This window comes from Pteronotus mesoamericanus, unplaced genomic scaffold, assembly GCF_021234165.1.
Source record: "Pteronotus mesoamericanus isolate MK-2021 breed Mesoamerican mustached bat unplaced genomic scaffold, CSHL_Meso_final contig_50, whole genome shotgun sequence".
Lineage (NCBI taxonomy): Eukaryota > Metazoa > Chordata > Mammalia > Chiroptera > Mormoopidae > Pteronotus > Pteronotus mesoamericanus.
Genome location: NW_026555186.1, coordinates 29,250,244 through 29,266,333, shown reverse-complemented (window position 1 = coordinate 29,266,333; position 16,090 = coordinate 29,250,244). Strand labels below are relative to the sequence as shown.

At 43.4% G+C, this 16,090-nt stretch overlaps 1 protein-coding gene across 1 annotated transcript in view; it reads right to left on the bottom strand.

Annotated features, from left to right (window-relative positions):
* Positions 1-16,090, bottom strand: part of PDE8B (phosphodiesterase 8B) — a 185,992-nt gene that overhangs the window by 57,107 nt on the left and 112,795 nt on the right. The window contains exons 7-10 of the mRNA XM_054578511.1: positions 10,877-10,955; positions 8,733-8,873; positions 7,024-7,112; positions 4,854-4,914 (exon numbers count right to left, since the gene is read on the bottom strand). Coding sequence (XP_054434486.1) covers positions 4,854-4,914; positions 7,024-7,112; positions 8,733-8,873; positions 10,877-10,955 — 370 coding nt within the window. The remainder of the gene's footprint in view (positions 1-4,853; positions 4,915-7,023; positions 7,113-8,732; positions 8,874-10,876; positions 10,956-16,090) is intronic.

Genomic DNA, 16,090 nt, shown 5'->3' with positions numbered 1-16,090 from the left:
AGGGCCTCCTGGGGGGCGGGCACACGGTCCTGGCCTAAGAAAGTGAGGAATCCAAGACAGAATTTTATCTCCCAGAAATGGGTTCCTCTAATTTTTTTCTGTAAAGATCCAGGCAGTAAATACAGCTGGCTCTGGCACAAAAAAAAAAAATGCCCCTTTTTTATTACAAGATCTTTTATTATGAAATTGTAAGTATATAATTCTGTAACATAATAATATCACACTCAAGCACACCATATGACACTTTAGATGAAATGTTCAAATTAAAACTATAAAGTATTACACCCATATTATTATCCTACCAACCACACTCCAGCAGGCCTCAGTTCTGCTGGACCCTGTATTTTAGGCTTTGCAAGCCATACGGCCTCTGCTGTAACTGTACTTACGTAGCCACAGCACTAAATAACAAGGGTGTGTGGTTGTGTCCCAATAAAACTTTATTTACAAACAGGCCACATCTGGCCTGCAGGTTGTAATTAGTTGCCTCGTGTCCCAGACGACACCTACAAATATCCTAGCCAGTCTCCGTGGGGCTGTGTTTGGTGCTTCTCTGGCGCTCGGCTCGCACCTGCCCACGTTGTGCTCTAGAAATGTATCCTGTTTACCTGTCCGTAGCCCCCACAGCTTCTAGGGCAGAGACTTCGTGTCCTTGGTGGCCTCACAGAACAGGTTTTTGGTACATATGTGAGGAGAAAGTGGCTCAGTGGTGAAGGTGGAGACTACGTATACAGCAGACAAACCTCACTGAGCATTTCCAGCCTCTTGGCAAAGAGCTACAGCGTTCACAGAGGAAAAGAGACCCTTGTTGCTGACGAGCATTACCGGAAGACAGCAGCCTGGCTTACAATTTCATTCCTTGTTACAATGCAAACCCACGGAAATGTTTTGACGTCAGAGCCGGACCCCAGAAAGCAGCACTGTCGGAGCCGCCCGCAGACAGACTGCTGCTCCGCCATCCCCACCGCCCCCAGGGGGCCCTTCCCAGCACAAACCCATCACCATTCACTTCAGCCTCCTTCGATGAGGAGAAGCACTGTGGCTAGCCAGGGATATAAAAATTCTTTGTTATTGGAAAATCTAAGTGTCTCTCTAGGCCTGTGCAGCACCATTAGGTGACGTCAATGACTCAGCGTATCTGAGCTCTGTTTCCACTATTCTCAGAACAGCAGCTAATTCATGGCAGTAATGACATTTCTATTTAGAGCCTCAGAAAAGGAGAGGTGGTCCCTCGATTCTGCATCCTTCAGTCCTGGGCTATGGGCCTGCCTGCTCTTCTGCGAAGCAGGGAGAGTTTACAGGTGGCAGGAGGACAGCACCTGGACATTCAATTCCATTCAAGCTAACCAACAGTCTGAAGGCCTACTGGGTGCCAGGCAGCACGTGCAAAGACAAGCACATCTTAGTGGCCCCGCTGGAGAGGAGAGGGCAGTTAGGCAAGCAAATAGCCTTGATTATGATGAAGAAGGTTCTTTGGGGCTTGAGGCGGGAGTTGGGACTTGATGTTTCTTGGGCTGGACCAAGAAGGCCTGGCAGAATTTGGGCATATAGAGTTGCAGGGAGACTGGTACCAGGGAGATTGGGGGTCCCGTTCCTTAAGTGAGAAAGAGAGAAATGGGTAGGAACAAGGCTTGGTCAATGGGGGAAGGCTGTGTTTGGTTTGGACGTAAATTGTGCTTGGCTCATGCCTAGCATGAGTATTCTGCACAGTCCATACAGGTGGGTTTGCACTGCTTGGGTTCAGTAATTTCTCTGTAACGAGCCACCGGGATTTCCTGCACTTCTCCCTCTTCTTGTGTCAACTCCCATGTGATCTCATTCATCCTCCTTGGATGTTTAATGTTGCTGTTAAAAGGATTTTTTTCCTATGAAAGCCAATTTCCTTCTTTTGTCATTGGTCTTCCAAGGACTTGCCTCTTTGAGTGACTTGTGGTATTTAGTGAAAATTTCCTGATTCCAGATAAAATTCTTAGTGCTGAAGAAGAAATTTTGTATTGAATTAAATCTTATGAAAAAGCACATGATTGCTTTGGTTATTCTAGAATATTTTACTAGAATAGTCAAGTGAATCTTGAGAAAGAAGAACAAAGCTGGAGGAATCACACTTCCTGATTTTGAGCTATATTACAAAACTATAGAATCAAAATAGTACGGTATTAGCATAAAAACAGACACAGAGCTCAATGGAAATGAACAGAGAATCCATAAGTAAATCCACATTTACATAGTCAATTCATTTATGATGAAGTTGCCAAGAAAATACAATAGAGAAAAACAGTCTCTTCAATAAATCATGTTGGGAAAACTGGACCTCTATCTTACATCATACACCAAATTCAACTTAAAATTGATTAAAGACTTGACCATAAGGTCTGAAACCACAGAAGACAAAAACATAGGAAAGAAACCCTTTACGCTGGCCTCGGTGATGGTTTTTTCAATGTGACACCCAAAGCACAGACAACAAAAGCAAAAATAAACAAGTGGGACTACATCAAACAAAAAAGCTTCCCACAGCAAAGGAAACCACCAACAGAATGAAAAGGAAACCTACCAGATGAGAAAAAAATATTTGCAAATCATATACCTGGTAAAGCCAGGTATATGATTATAGCCAAAATATATGAAAAACTCATACAACTCAATAGCAAAAACAAACAATCTGATTAAACAATGGGCAGAGGATCTGAATACAGTTGACCTCTGAACAATGGAGGGGTTAGAAGTGCCACCACCTGCACAGTAAAGAAATTTCTGTATAAATTAAGTTGGCCCTGTACATACGTGGATTCCCAACCATGGATGGAAAAAATTAGACATTTTTCCTCAGAAGACATACAAATGGCCAACAGGTATAAGAAAAGGTGCTCAACATCACTGATCTTCAGGAAAATGCAAAGGAAGACTACAGATATTAACTCCTTCTGCTAGAGTGACTACTATCAAAAAGACAAGAAATAAGTGTTGGCAAAAATGTGGAGAAAAGGTGACCCTTGTGCACTGTTGGTAAGTATGTAAATTGGTGCAGCCACTGTGGAAATCAACAGGAAAGTTCCTCAAAAAGTTAAAAATAGAACTATGATATGATCCAGCAATTGCAGTTCTGGGTAATAATCCAAAGGAGAGGATAAGTGTTCATTGCAGCATTACTTATAATAGCAAAGACATGGAAATAGCCCAATGTCCATCAACAGATGAATAAAGAAAATGAGGTATTTGTATGTGTGTATATATATATACATACACACACACCCCCCCAGTAAGTCCTCACTTAATATCGCTGATAGGTTCTGTGACTTTAAGTGAAACTGTGAATAACAAAACCAATTTTACCATAGGCTAATTGATATAAACAGCAGTTAAGTTCCTACGGTATCCTGTCAACATTATAATGAAGCAGAATTGAACAAAATGACATTATTCAAAGACCTTTGTAAATAATAATCAAATATTATTTTGCCATAACAAAGAAGGAAATCTTGCTATTTGCAACGACATGGGTGGACACTGAGGACATTATCCAAAATAAAATGAGTCAGAGAAAGACAAATGCCATATGATATATGTGGAATCTAAAAAAAAAAAAAATTAAAAAAAATTGAAAATGGAACTCATCGATACATAGAATAGATTGGTGGCTTCCAGAGGCGGGGATGGGTGAGATGAGCGAAGGGGATCAGAAGGCACTGTACAGATACCAGCTCTCGGATGAGTCTGTCACGGGGACGTGATGCACAGCACGGTGACTGTAGTTAACAACACAATACTATATTGCATACTTGAAAGCTGCTAAGAAGAGATGTTAAAAGTTCTCATCACAACAATAAAATCTGTCACTGCGTGTGGTGATGAACGTTAACGAGGCGATCATTCTGCAGTCTATGCGCACACCCATGGACACCTTCAGCAGGCGGGGACTCCCACTGAGATGGGACTCCCACGTGGGTCCCTGCACTCACTCCCGTCTGCCTTTGAGGGGAGGCCCTTTCTCACGGGGAGGCGCCCAGGCATCTTTGGGTTCGGTCATCCCACACTTTACTCCTCTGCCTGGCCAGGCTTCGCCTTCTAATCCCACATTTGACAAGTCTCCAACATGTTCCACTAAAATGGATTATGCCCCAATGTCCTTCATATCCCTTAGCTACACTGTCTCTCCGTTTAAAATCTTCATCTAAATCAAAGGCCACATTTTATGTCATCAAAAATAGATAATTAATGATTGTTGAGTACTTTTCAATCAACAAACTTTAAGGCATGAAGGGAAAATATACATAAGCCAGCATGAAAGTATAAATCAAAAAGAAAAAAAACAATACCAATGTGGTTCTCTATAATAAAATTCTCTAAAAAAGGAAGATTCTTAAATATAGCAACTGATTAAAATTCTTTTACCGTGGAAGACAATGCTGAAATGTATTGTTCTGCATGATATAATGGTAAAAAAAAAAAAAAAAAATCGCAGCACTAATTTGGGATAATTCTTGCTTTTGATATAAATTTGTGGGGGTGAAGTGTTCCAAAACATATATCCTTTTTATTTGCTTAAAAATTTAAGATAGATAAACAGAACAGTTTTTATTTGGAGGAAGAATTTTATGCTTTCAAAAAATATTAGTCTCGAATTGCACAGCCACAAGCTAAATCATAAGAGACGCACATCACTAAGACAGTAGCACAGGCTTGCAGGGGAATTTTTTGGTTTTTTCACTGTTTGCCAAAGGAGCCTAATTTTGCCATAAACCTTCTAAACTGGCAACTACAAAAGATACGGAGAAAGACAAGCAGAGAACAGTGGTGAGAATGTAATGCGTGGTCAAGCTGACAAAGCAAATGAAGCAAGCTGAATACTGTACCTGCTTATTATTGTCAGTGGTACAACACAGTTTCTTGAGGGAGACAAAATGCCTAATTTTCCTAATAACATAAATAATTAGTTATTAGTGAGTCAGATATAAGATGATTCAACAAATTAGCAAATGAAAACATCCACAGAAACTTTTTAAAGCAAAACTCCAGAGTCTATTCTAGGGCAGATTTAAAATTCAAAAAACCCCAATCTACAGAAAATGCATTTTCACACACACAGCCCACACATGCCTTCAGACACTGGGCTCCCCTTTTAATCACTGCTGACTCCGAAACATCTTCCTAATGGGTATTTCATTTTGTAACTGACTCCTGAAGCTTGGCTCCTCACTATCTTCAGTGATAGGATGAAATGCTACTCCAGAAAAAGTTGGCTTCAATTTTGCTGATGCTAATAATTTTATAGCTTATATAGAAAGCAAAAGACTCATTTGGGCAATGATCAAATTTCAGGGCTATTTTTGTATTTAATATTCCATATTATGTCACAGCATGGTCATCATAACAATGGCATTTTTCAGACAAGAGAAAAATCCTCTCACTTCAAGGTCATGGACAGAACCCCAAAACAGCCTGCGGCCTTGCTCATTACCACAAAGGGAACCAGGAAGAGACTACAGGTGCCTCCACCCTGCACAAAATTCAGCGCAAGTTAGATTTTGTAATGAGAGTGAAGCCAGGAATCCCAGAGGGCTGTGCTAGATTTCATAGTAATGAGTCTCCCCTCTCCCTGTTGCTGTCTTTGTCCCTGTCTCTCTTCGGTTCAGTTTTCTCTGGAGAACTCCAAGGAGAGCAAAGAAAATACTAGTTATCCTGTAATGAACTACACTAAACAGCAAGAAGTAAAAAATCTCCCTAGTTTTAATAAGACTTTTTTTTTCTGGTAGCTCACTGCCTACAATTGGGGGAAAAATAGCACCGTGTCTGGACAAGAGAACTTCTCTTATCTGTAAAATCTGAAAGACCAGGCAAATTCATTCTGATGGAAATTACAAGCAATAGCCTGTCTCCTCTGCCTTAGTTACCTAATAATTCTGGTCGTGCACTCACACAGCGTGAATCTTAGCTAAAATTTTCTGAGAGGATGGTACAAGGATGGGGAGAACAACATGACAGCCATGGTGGCCTGGGACACTGGCTGCTTGGGTGATGGCCACGCAGAGGACCTTGGGCTCAGGAGGAGGGTCCCAGTGCCTCTCTCTGCACCAGGAGGAGGCTCAAGGGCACCCAGTGCCCCCACCACCCGCACTGAAACAGAATGGGAGGAAACATGGGATGGTGGTCTCTAAACTGAGGAGGAACAATTTTGAATCTAAGCAAACAAGAACAATTGGAGGGGAAACAACCTACAGACACTTGGCTGATTTTGTGGAACGTCTGGTTTTCTAACCACACAACATTTTGCAGGGCTTGTAGGCGGCCAGAGAGTCACATGGCAGGGCTCTTCTCTGGTTATTGGCATCATGGCTGCCGCCTTCTCTTTTTCCCGACCTTCATGTGACGCTGCACGGCCCTTACAAACCTGTACTATGAAGCTGGTGTTGACCTCCAGCCTAGTTTACAAAGGCTCCTCAGTGATATACTGTCAGGGGATCCTGCCTGGCTTTGTAAACCTTCCCACGAAATTAAACTGGGAGAAGGAAAAGGAATCGCATATTTGCCTTTTCTCTCCACAAATAAATAGGCTTCTCTGGTAATCTGACATGAAATGGGATCAGATCACCTCAGCTTTGGATCAGACACACTTTTCCTTCTTTCTCCGTAACTGTGAAGCCCCGGGCCTTCTGCCGCCTGGAGAAAGCCGGCACAGAGCCAGGGCCTCAAGGAGAGAGGGCCAGCTCCCACTTGTCTTGGTGCTGATATGAAGGGAGCCGGCCTAGGACCTGAGCTCCTTCAGAGGGCAGTGGACACAGTGGAACCACAGATGATGAGGTGGAGGTGGGCAGTTGGGGTGAAGCTTCCTAAAGCCCATAAGCAGGAGAAGATCGAGGGAGGAAAAGCCATGTCTGGAGGCTCTTGCTGGTCACGTGGAGGTGTCCTTGGTATATACTACGTACAGCCCAAGCCTACCGTATTTGCGGGTCTAACGCTTACACTGGCATTTCAATAAGCCCGCATGGGCCGTTCAACTAAAAGAGGTTATGAGTTTGCTCTCACCCTCCTTGGCCAATCACCGGGGTGATCTTCACGTGCTGTTGGATGCTGTCCCCGGACTTCCGTCTGGCATAGTAAACCCCTTGCCATTCCTACATGGACAAAGAGAGCTCTTAAAATCCTTCTGTCAAAGCCAACGTCTGTTCTTAGAGAGGGTCTTATCAAGTTGAGCAATAAATCCCCACCTGCTTTCATTGCATTCACTAAACACTACACTGGTGCTTCTGCTGCAATGCTGTGTATGTCAGGCTCACGGTCCCAAGGCTCATGAACATAAAAAGAGCAACATGTCCACCACCAGGCGGCCCCTCCTGGGTCCCAGGACACTTGGCCAGTCAGAAGAGTTCCTGTTGTCAGCCCTGTGAGTATAGTGACACTGGCTCACGGGATTTTTCTGAGGTCCTTTCTCAAAATCTTCACAGCAACCTGAGTTTGATATTATCATCTTTAATTTATAGATGGGTAAACCAAGGCTGAGAGATTCTGACTAACGTGCCCATATTGGGAAGTGGAGGATGTGGTTATGAATTTGTACCCCTCAGCTCTCCATGCAGCCTGTCACCTTTCTACTATCCTGTCAGGCTCCAGACGAGACATCTCTGGGGTTCGTCTGGCTTTGGGCAGTTTCCATGGAAGAGGCCACGGGAAGCGTGAAGAGTCCTGCTGTCTCTGGACCTTGGGGAGCTGGCTGGGATGAAGACTCTGGTGACTTCAAAGGGGGCCTGCGGCACCTCCGCAATTTCTAGCAGGGAGGGGTTAAATCAGACCCTGAGCCTTTTCTCTGCACCTCTTCCTGCTCCTCTCACACAAGACGGCGAACTGGGAAGCAGAGAGGGGTCCCCAAGCGTGTGGCAGTGTTCTGGGGGAGGGGGTAGGAGGAGCACCAGGTGTGCAGCAGTGTTCGGCGGGAGGGGCGGGGGGCGGCAGCAGTGTTCTTGTGGCCGTTTTTCTGGAGTACTTGGCAACATTCTGTTTCCTTTGCAGCCTTGCTGCCCCAATTTTTAAAATTAATTTTGGCCATCACATACAATCCAAACTTACTGTATCCCTGTGCAATGGTCCCCCATTAAATGAAAACAATGCCTATCTCACTACTTTACATGAGAGCAAGCAAGATGAAAGACACAACATGAATGTTTAAATGTTCTCTGAATGTTTAAAAGAAAATGTACACGCAGTTCCTGCTCTGGGAGCACTGCTGCTCTGCAGGGGGGCGGGGCTTGAGGAAAGGTTCCTACTGCACTTACACGGCTGCCTCCATGTACTGGGACCGAGTGGGAGCCTCTGGCAAACGGATGCAGCCGGGAGACGTGAGCTAGCCATCCCTACTGCACTGTGATGAGAACAGAAACAGGAAAGCTAGGCCTACATGTGAATACTGGTATTAAATACTTCTAGTCCCCCAAACACTGGATGAGCTAAAAAATGTACAACAGCTCTATGGGCGGAATTCTGCTCAGAGATATGCGTGATATTCTAGCAATGGCAGGTGGGATGAAATTTCCTTAAACAAAACCGCTAGATTCTCTGTCATCACAATAAGCACCAGATTTGCTTGACATCCAAAATTCATTCATTTTGCAAGTATATAAAACTTTGTATTTCATTATAACCTTATTAAAGAAGCCAATGTTAAAGATGAGACATAAAAACCCACAGTAAGAGCGCATGCACTGCGGATGGGTGGGGTTTGTTGGGTTTGTTCCACCCACCTTGCCCTTCTTGATGCACGTGTTGATGGTGTCGAGGAGGTCTGCCCGGTTCTTATCACTTTTGGGCAGCTCTGCGAGTTCTTTCCCCAGGAGCTCGCCCTTGTGGTAGCCCATCATCCTTTCGAAGGCTGGGTTGACATACTATGAACGGGAAGTAGTGACAGGTCAGTTCAGGGACGCTATCTACACCAGAGGAATGCTTGCTGGGACACCAAGGAACATGCTGGAATAGCCTGTCCAGGCCATCTCAACATCTATAGCACAAAGATCCTTTTAATTTCCCCCTTACATATAACATCCTCTGTTCAACTTCTTCCTCCTTGCTCTTGTTTTATCTTCAGAAGGCTGGTAGGGTTTTAAAGGGGCCTGAAAGGGTCCCCAAGAAAGAAACTACAGTCAGTATAGTCTCCCCTTCCTGGAGCCCACGGTCCTCAACCCATTTGTTCCTGCTCATGGTAAAGGCTGGGGGGTGATTAATATCATGTGACAGCATCACCGTATCACCTCTTGCAGAGATATGGGTTTCTAACTATCAGCTGCTCACTATAGAATGAAGGACTTTGGTCCCTGTGAAAGGTGCCATCTGTTAGATTACAAGTGGGGAAGGTGAGTAGAGAGCAGGGGGCCCCCTCTCCTCTTTGCTGGGGTCACCACCAGGCTGCCCACTGTGAAGGAGGGAGGTGCAAAGCAAGCGTGTTTCATGAAGAGAACCGATTGTTCAAGCCTGCGTACAGGAGGGGCAGACGTGAGATGTGTGTGCTTGGTCTGTAATGGAAATGTGTCTGCTTTCTCTGGGGTCCAGGATGCTGACCTATGGGCAGGTGGGCCAGTGATAGGCAGCCATATGAGGACATTTTCAGATCGATTTCAAGGGACAGCTAGACAAACTTTCCACAAATACAGCCAAACAGGATACCAGGTGGAAAGGCTTTGGAGTCAGAAAGATACGGCTACCTATTTTGGTTTCAGTACTTTTCCCTGGGGCTTTCCTTGAATAAGTGCCTGGCCCTAGCTGGGCCTTGGCCTCCCCATCCACATTATGGCGTACTTGTGTCTCTTTTGTAGGGTTACTGAATTTCCATTCAGAGAGGCCGTTACAAGCAAGATGATGACAGGGCCTATGCAAGGCAGGCTACTGACGTAATTGGTCTGATACGAGAGCAGGGTGTGTCTGTGTGTGCAGCGGGGGCAGGGGGTGAGTTTGCAGATGAGCAAATGTGGGGCTCTGTCTGTCATGGGAGCACTGTGTTGAACACTGACTTTGGTCTCTACTGACGGGAGAGAGTAAGTGCTCCTCACACTCAGTGCCACGATGCAAACTGACTAGATTTCAAGCCTACATTTCACAGTACGTTTGGAGTATAAATGTCTTACTTCCCAACAAATATAAAGTGATGTAATTTCAACAACAGTTTGTCTACACATTTCCTTAGGAGGATGATTTTAGTATATCATAGTGCTTTACTATTAGAATACTAACTACTGGCAAATAAATGAGTGTCTTTGAAAATATTTTGTTCTCAAAGAAACAGACTCATAGATACAAAAAATAAACTTGTGGCTGCCAGGTGGGAGGGGAGTTGGGGAGCTGGGCGAAAAAGGTGAAGGGATTAAGAAAGAGTTACAAAACAGTCACAGGGATGTAAAGTACAGCGTAAGAAATATAGTCAATAATATTGAAATAACCATGTATGGTGCCAGGTGGGTACTAAACTTATGGGGGATCACTTCGTAAATTATGTAAATGTCTAACAACTATGCTGTACACCTGAAACTAATATAAAATATTAAATACCAATGGTGATTGACAAATAAAAAAAAGAAAATATCTTGTTCCCCTAGGCACTTATAAGCATTTGCTCTACAATTCCAACATACTTCTGTGTAAATGCTGTCTTCACAGATAGTCCAAAGAATTTATGCCACCGCTGTCAAAGAAATCACAGGCTCTGATCTGAATAAATTTCTATTCTTACTGAATATCTAATTCTTAGCTTAAGTCTATCATTTTTGAATATTTTGATGTTTCTGTCTCCAAAGAAAATGTGCTAACATATAAGAATTATGGGAAAGTGCTTGAAAAAGGGTGGCTCAAATTTAAAAGGTTCTGTTTTGACATCTAAGGATGAAAGGTGTCTCCGTACCTGAATCACATGCTCATCACTTGTTATTTCGATGGCTTCATGACAGTGGTCTAATGCTGTAAACACCGAATTACAGGCCCTGAAAGTTGCAAAAGATCAATGTTAGTTCTGCTACAAAACCATTAGCATTTCATCTGTTAATTTATCAAAGTAAATGGTTCCTCGGATTCATTAAAGCTATGGATCTTCCGCTATTGCTTTGAGGAAAATAAAACAACCTAGGTTTTCAAATGAAGTGATTGAACAGCAGCATGTATTTCCATGTATACAACACAAAGAGAAAAATTGCAACCAGCAAAATCTTCACGGACCATGAAACAAACTACACATATGCTGAATGAAACCTTAATGGTGACACTGGAGAACAAAGGTGTAAGGGACTGTCTTCTAGGTCCCCTATGTTCTACACCAATGATGTTCTTCCTGACCGCGCTGTGGATGATACAGAAGTCAAGTTCCCACCAATTGAGAAAACCCGCTTAAGCCCAAACTCGATCTGTAGTTAGCCTTTTGTAACAGACACAAACACTTCACCTCCTTCCCCTCCTGATCTCAAACAGGGCTTCACATCACACCCACTTGCAGGAGGAAAGGCAAACGTGCCAGAAACCCCCTTGCCGGGGAGATTGTACAGCCCTCTAGGCGGGCAAGCTTCTTGGTGACCTTGGCTGTGTGTCTGAAATTATCTGAAATCATTTCAATCTCTCAATTTCTTAGAAAGAATTATAACTATCTTCCAAATCTAGAGCAACTCCACATACAATAAGCTATTGACTGTCTAACAGCAAGTATTGTAACTAGCTCCTAAAGCTTTGTTATTTGTACTTTGGTATTTGGCTGTTTAAGGAATACCAGTGAAGGCTTTCTTACTCATTACAAAAAAGATGTTGATTTAATGAATTGATATTTACAAAACAAACTCTTAAAATGTTATTCATTTTTTCCCCACTCATAATGGCATTTAACTTTGCCATCCTGTCTGAATTGTTTACAAGGCATAGGGCAGAACAAACAGGGGAAATCTGGTTCCATATCTTGCCAGCTATAGGACCATGGACAACTTTTTATCTTCACTGGCCCTCAGTTGCCTCACCTGTGAAATGAGGAGATTAACATATTTTATAGGTTGTTATAAGAATCAAAACAGTTTACATGAGGCATCTCTCAAAGTGCTCAGGGCAATATAAGAATTCAACACATGGAACTTGTTATTGTTTCTAAGACCCCAGAGTAATGTTCCTTTGTCCTCTAGGGCTTTCAAAGGCTGTTGGTAGAAAATAAATCATAACCTATTTTTTCTCATGATAATACCTGAAATATCAAACCAAGAACCGAAATAACAAACCAATAATAAATAAGAAGGTAATCTATATGGGGAGTGAAGGACTTTAGCTCAATGAAAGATGAAACATAGTGAGAAGGAAGACAGGAAGGCAGGAGGAAAGAAAGGAAGAAAGGAAGAAAGAAGAGATAGTATTCCTATAGTTGCAGAGATTAAGGCATTAATACCAGGGTGGAAGGGTGAGTAAAATAAGTAATTACGATGTGAGTGAACAGAGGAGAATATAAACCCAACTCAACTGAGATTCCTGACGGGTGCAGCTTCTTTTTTAACTTGCTCCAGGTTACCTAATTTGGATGGTATACTGTCCTATTAGTATCTCTGCATTTGCAAATATGATTATTTAAAATAAGAGAAAAAGAATCCAAGAGGACTTTAAAATTGTTACCAGAGCTGCTACTGCATGCCTCTCATGGAGAAGCAAGACCTAGCCTCCCAGTCTGAGCACTTCCCAGGGCCCCCCCGCCGCCCCCCGTGCGGAACGTGACCGGCACTGCAGGAAAGATCCTCTGCTCTCTGTTCCCTGCTCTGCAGAGCGGCTGCCTAAAGCTCACCCTCTGTGGGCTAATTGCTTAACTTTGAAAGCTGCAAAATTAAGCTTTCACACATTTTAAGTGATAAATTCCTCTAATACATATTAAATGATAAATTCCTCTTTTGCCCGAGTAATTTCTTATAAGCACCCATGTGTCTCATCTAAGTATGCAAACAGGTACTTCAGAGTACTATTGTTTTTGTCAATTTAAGAGGCTACTTTATACAAGATCTTAGCGCCAATCTCCAAAACTTATCTATTAAACAGGCATGGTATGATTATCCACAAAGTATAAAATCTTCAGTAAGTATAATGCCTAATGGGACAAACCAAATACTTATCAACAGGTGAGGTGAAAGAATATTGGCAGGACCAGAGGTTATTTTCCCCAGTGACAAACGCTTCTCAACCGCAGTGTTTAGATCTAGGCTTTAAACCAATTTGATGGTTCTATTTAAATAAACCTGCAGCAAAATGAGGTAATCAACTTGAATCATTAGAGTTTGGAAATTTAATTGCTTATATGAATTATTAGTACTCTTCACTCAGAGGAGGCTTACTTTATTTATTTTCTGCTCTTGGGGACCTTGTAACTCTGTACCTCAAATGTACTTTTGTATCTCTCAGATTAAGGAGTTGGAAAATTGGAAAAAGCAGCACAAGGAAAAGTAACCTTGGTGTGGAAACCCCTGAAGTACAGGCGATGTAACCATTTTTCCCTCCCCTCCTTAAGGGCCTTGACGGCCCAGAGGGAAAGGCAAGCTTTACAGAGGCCTGGGACAGAGTCCGCAGGGAACACAGTGGTATCTGAGGGGGTGCAGAGCGCCTCAGACTGCAGGGCAGGACACCTGGCCTCTGCCCCGAAGCTGCTGCCAGCACTCCGGGAGGCTGGGATCGATCGTGCTGTGTCTCCCTGGGTCTCAGTGTCTTCCTCTGTCAACTGGGGCTGAGACGGCGGGGTTACATATTCTCTTGTGTCCCTACAAAGGTGCTCTAGAATCTCCTCAAACACACACACACACTGAGGCCACCTGAAACAAGCGTAGGACTGCGCAAGGTGCTGGCTTGTAGAGAAAGGAGTCCGAACCCAAATCCTCATCCTAGCAGGGGTCTGGGAGGGGCAGGGAGGGAGGAGTGGAGGCAGTGTGGGGCCACAGAGTCACTACTGGTCAGCACCTTCCCAGGCAGCGATGCCATCAGACTGGTCCCTCTAAGCCCCCACAGCGGGGCTTCTCCTGTGACCCCGCGGCTGTCACACGGAGCCCACGTGTCGATCGGCACTCTATAAATGTCTGTTAATACTAGAGAGCCGCAGTATTCCACAGAATACAAAGTTTTGCCCATCTTTTAGAAACCGATGGTTTCTAAAATTGAGGTCTGCTACCTTCTTAGAACTTGGAGAAAAATACACAGGATGCTTTGGGTGTCCTCCTGCATAACAGAGATCAGGCTAGTGATGACACAGAGCTAGCACTGCATTAGTGTGAACTGATTGGCTTCAACTCCCAATAAGTAGATAAATCCTACCTGTACTTTGGATAACAAAGTTCTTTTCATAATAAAGAGGCAGAGAGTAAGAGGCAATTGGTCATCATTTATCCCTATTTCCCTAGACAGTCCCCATTTCATGAATTCTTCTGTTCCATCAAGTAATTCATCAAATGCACTCAGAAATGAGATTTAGTTCTGTTATTTTAAAGAGTTATTCTATAAAATGGAAGTTTTAAAATTAGATAGCTTTGGTTTGACCACTCGATCCTGATTCCCCAGCTGCCCGCCTTGGTTTAGGAAGTATAACCATACTTCCATACACGAAGACCTGGACAGAAGTATCTGCCTTCAACATCCAACACCATCCTTGCAGTACAGGCTGTCCCTGCAGAATGCCAGCAATGTCACATATTTAGCTGCAGCTGGGGGCGGAATTGCAGGGGAAAGTATTATATAATTAGACTATAATTATTCTGGCATTGTATAATAAAGAGCCTCATTTTCCCGGTCTGCCGCAAGTGTCAGAGTTGCCTGCCTGCCACTGGGAGGCAGGTAGAGGCTTTAGAGGTCCTTGGATGCCCTAAAGAGCTGAGGAAGGTCATGGTTTGGGGTCACTGTACCCCCACCCGCTGGATCCAGATCTGGTATACTCAGGGAGCGCCAAACCACGCACACACCCCCACTCCTCCAAAAAGGGAAGGAAGTTGGAGACAGTTGAGGTACAACCAGCCAAAAAGCAACAAAAGAAACGGACCACTTGGTCCTCCTCTGGCTTCCTCTTCTGGAGAACTCTTACCACCCCGCCCCCCGCCAATCACACCCCCACTCGCCTACCCCCACACAGGGGCGGGGTCTCATACTGATTGCTCACGACTGGGAAGAGATGCTTTTTAGCCACCAAGCGTCAGCTGGTGTGGAAGGTAAGAGATTGGTGCACTGGGCAAAACCCCCTTCCTGGGGCCACTGCCTGCCTGGGTCGAGTCCATTCACCAGCGTCACACTGATTTATATTAAGAACTTGACCGTTTTCACTCTGACCAAGTGCCCCAGCCAGCTCCAGCCAGCGAGGAGGGAGAAGTTATGGGATTTACATAGTGTTAAGTACTTAAAAATTTGCCGAGTTCTGCATTTGATGAGACCTTGAAAAGTGTTCAGTGCCCCGGCTCTAAGCAGGTTTCATTAGCACAATCGACAGAAGACCTTTCTTTATGGCCTCCTGCTGGCTGGGGGTGGGTAATGCAAACCGCCAGGCCTGTCTTTAAGCACTCACTGTCCACATCTTACATGTGGACAAGGCACCTTCTGACATCTTACATGTGCCATCAATTTAATGTTGCCTATGAAATTTCAAACAATTACTTTAAATAAAATCAGGAAATTACCTATCAAAGCAATAACGTATCTGTTCATTTTTCTTGTACATAATAAACAGTAGAAGATTTAAACCAAAATTAAATCCCTCTTTTTCTAATTCTATTCTTTGTGATAACATCTAAAAAAAGGTACAGTCTTTCTACCCTCAAGTAAAAATAGTAGAGACCCCAGGTATAAAAACAATTAATGTGCAATAATAAAAATCATAAATTTCTGAAGTAAAGGCACTGTGAGTTTCTTGAAAAATTCTATGAATTTCTCCAAAGTTAACAAACACATAGATACAAAGAAACCAAGGGCCTTAATTATGCATTTACATGTTCAAAAGTCTTTGGCAATATTACTCACCAAAAACTATTAAAATACCTAAATTTCCCCTGTTTGAGATTCTTTTAAAATACTTTCTCATCTAAGAAAGTGATTGTTTATCTCCGCATTTTATTTCTTAAAGCTCTCTATCCACCTCAAAGTG